Source organism: Lathyrus oleraceus, chromosome 5 (assembly GCF_024323335.1).
Source record: "Lathyrus oleraceus cultivar Zhongwan6 chromosome 5, CAAS_Psat_ZW6_1.0, whole genome shotgun sequence".
Lineage (NCBI taxonomy): Eukaryota > Viridiplantae > Streptophyta > Magnoliopsida > Fabales > Fabaceae > Lathyrus > Lathyrus oleraceus.
Genome location: NC_066583.1, coordinates 200,234,942 through 200,237,687, shown reverse-complemented (window position 1 = coordinate 200,237,687; position 2,746 = coordinate 200,234,942). Strand labels below are relative to the sequence as shown.

The 2,746-nt window shown below is 31.8% G+C and overlaps 1 protein-coding gene across 1 annotated transcript; it reads left to right on the top strand.

Moving 5' to 3' along the window:
* Nucleotides 1-217: 217 nt before the first annotated feature.
* Nucleotides 218-2,320, top strand: LOC127082823 (aspartic proteinase Asp1). Its single transcript, XM_051023061.1, has 8 exons — nt 218-422; nt 503-620; nt 716-939; nt 1,017-1,235; nt 1,349-1,487; nt 1,598-1,804; nt 1,917-1,974; nt 2,059-2,320. Exons 1-8 carry the CDS (start codon nt 256-258, stop codon nt 2,148-2,150), a joined length of 1,224 nt encoding a protein of 407 aa, XP_050879018.1. The 5' UTR covers nt 218-255; the 3' UTR covers nt 2,151-2,320.
* The last annotated feature ends 426 nt before the right edge of the window (nt 2,321-2,746 follow it).

The window sequence follows — 2,746 nt, the reverse complement described above, 5'->3', positions numbered from 1 at the left end:
TTTCTCTATTTTAAATAAAAACACTAATACTAATTAAAAATAATTAATATTTTTAAAGTAAAATTTTCAATGGAGAGTGTTCAATCAATGTATATACCAACGCTTCAATTATTTTTTACCTTATGGATAGTAGTATTTACATAAAGTTTATATTGGATGACAGCCATGAAAATTTAAGGCACTTCTCTCCCTATAAATACATTGTCACAATATTAAACTTTGCACAAATCCTTCTCTTTTTTCATTTCATCAAATATGAGAGGACTTTCACTAATAACATTCTCACTCTTTTTAGTACTTTCTTCTGCTATTTTCTCAGCAGCTGATCAACTCATCCACAAGAATGAAACAGACCCCCCCATTTTTCATTCCCTTGTTTCCTCATTTGCTTATGCACTTAAGGGAAATGTATTCCCTCGTGGGTATGTTCATCTTATCAATCGTCTTTCTTCTTCCTCGATAACTCTTTTTTCTTATAACATGTATTCTCCTCTTGATGCAGGATCTACGTCGCGTCCATCAACATTGGCAATCCCCCCAAACCTTACGAGCTTGACATTGACACCGGCAGTGATTTAACGTGGATTCAATGCGATGCACCTTGTACTCATTGCACAGTGGTATGTCTTCAATCTGAAGTGTCGGTTATTACATTAATTGCATCCACTTGTTTTACAAGCATCCTTAACTTTTTTCCTTCACATGGTTTTTGCAGCCTAAAGAAAAACTTTATAAACCCCATGACAACTATGTAAAATGTTCCGATCCAATGTGTTCTTTAATTCCGCCAATAGGAGGTACTTGTCCTAAGCCAAATGACCAATGTAAATATAAGCTTGAATATGCAGATCAAGGAACATCTGCTGGTGCATTAGTCCGAGACTATATACCCATAGCAACCATCAAACCCCCTGCAACTCAACCTTTACTCGCATTCGGGTAAGTGCATGTGTATGCATGATTTTTACTCTCAAATTATACTGTTCAATTGAGTTTATTTGTGTTTTGCATGTTAGGTGTGGAACTGACCAGAGATTTCCTTCTAATACACCCCCATCGGTAGGAGTCCTCGGCCTCGGAGGCGGAAAGATAAGCATTGTGTCACAGCTTAACTCCCTAGGGCTTACTCGCAGAGTGTTGGGTCATTGTTTAAGTTCACGAGAAGGAGGATATTTATTCTTTGGGGACAAATTTATTCCTGGATCCGGACTTGTTTGGACACCTATAGTTAATGGGTAAATGCCTAATTAAATTTTATGAATGCAGCACAGTGTAAAAATATTTTATCACTTATCATAACCGTTACTATAATTGATATATCTGATCATTTTACCTATATTATTTTCAGACCACACTACATCGTAGGCCCGGCGGACCTGCTTTTTGACGGAAACCCTACTTCCGTCAAAGGTCTTCAACTTACCTTTGATAGTGGAAGCACATACACTTACTTCACTCCCCAGATTTATAATGCTATTTTTAACCAGGTTAGATGGAAACTAAAAACCAATGCTAGAAATTTCATTATCTTGTTAAACTTTGTTGCGATAATAATCAACTTCTATATTTCATTACTAATAAGAGATTCATGATTCAGGTGACTGCTAATTTGAAAGGGAAGCCTCTGAGTAGATCAATTGAGGACAAAACGTTACCAGTTTGTTGGGAGAGTAATCTGAAACCACCCAAGCATTTCAAGTCTTTGAATGAAGTCAAAGGCTTTTTTAAACCCTTGACTTTAATCTTCACAAAATCAAAGAATTTGCAGTTTCAAATACCACCGGAATATTATCTAATAATCTCAGTATGTACATTTTAAGACTATATAACATTATGATCTTATCATATTTATAATGAAAATAACACATAACATGTATATTGCTATATTAATTTAGAATGGTTATTATTGTTTTCAGAAATATGGTAGTGTCTGCTTCGGAATTCTTGATCACATGAGCACTAACATAATTGGAGGTAAGACATTAATGAAACCAAAAAATATGTAAAAATTCAATTTCTATAATTTCTTTTTAATTTTATTGTAATATTTTTTTTCAGATATCTTTATGCAAGATAAAGTGGTGATTTATGACAATGAGAAACAACAGGTTGGATGGGCCTCTGCTAATTGTAATCAAGTTCCTCATTGATAATACTTTCCATAAATCTTACTAATAAAGTATATTATATATATTATTAATGTAATGGTGGATATGACTTTCTTCCTTGAAAATCACATTGTCAAGTTGTGAATCTTAACACAACGGTGCTTGTAATTTACATATCAGCCATTTAATAAAACTATCAATTTATTATGTTATTTATTTATTGGTATTTAAATTTAAACTATTAAAATGAAATCTAAGGGCTCCAATGTGTGACCGTAGGATTCCACGGCGTGAAATCCAAATAAATTTTTCATAAATATGCAAATTGACAAGTTGAATTTATCATAAATTAAAATAGTTATAGATAATAAATGATTGATAACTCAAATTTTTAACTTCATCATAAATTAAAAATATACTAAATTACTATGATAATTTTTTTTTATCATAAAACCACCGGATTGGTCGATAAATCACATTAGACATAAATTTAAAGTTTAAAAATTTAATGGAGGTTGGACTGAGGTCAGACGGATAGTTTTTTAATGTTGTTTTATTTATTAATAGAATATATTAAGTGATGATAAATAAAATATAATTTAATAATCATAATTTTACATCATAAATTTTTTTAATAT

What these genes read in the sequence shown, in the direction of transcription:
- LOC127082823 (XM_051023061.1), top strand. Translation starts at nt 256, where the DNA reads ATGAGAGGACTTTCACTAATAACATTCTCACTCTTTTTAGTACTTTCT. An exon ending in CAACCTTTACTCGCATTCGG is followed by an intron (nt 940 to 1,016) that starts GTAAGTGCATGT and finishes TTTGCATGTTAG; the next exon opens with GTGTGGAACTGACCAGAGAT. An exon ending in GAGCACTAACATAATTGGAG is followed by an intron (nt 1,975 to 2,058) that starts GTAAGACATTAA and finishes ATTTTTTTTCAG; the next exon opens with ATATCTTTATGCAAGATAAA.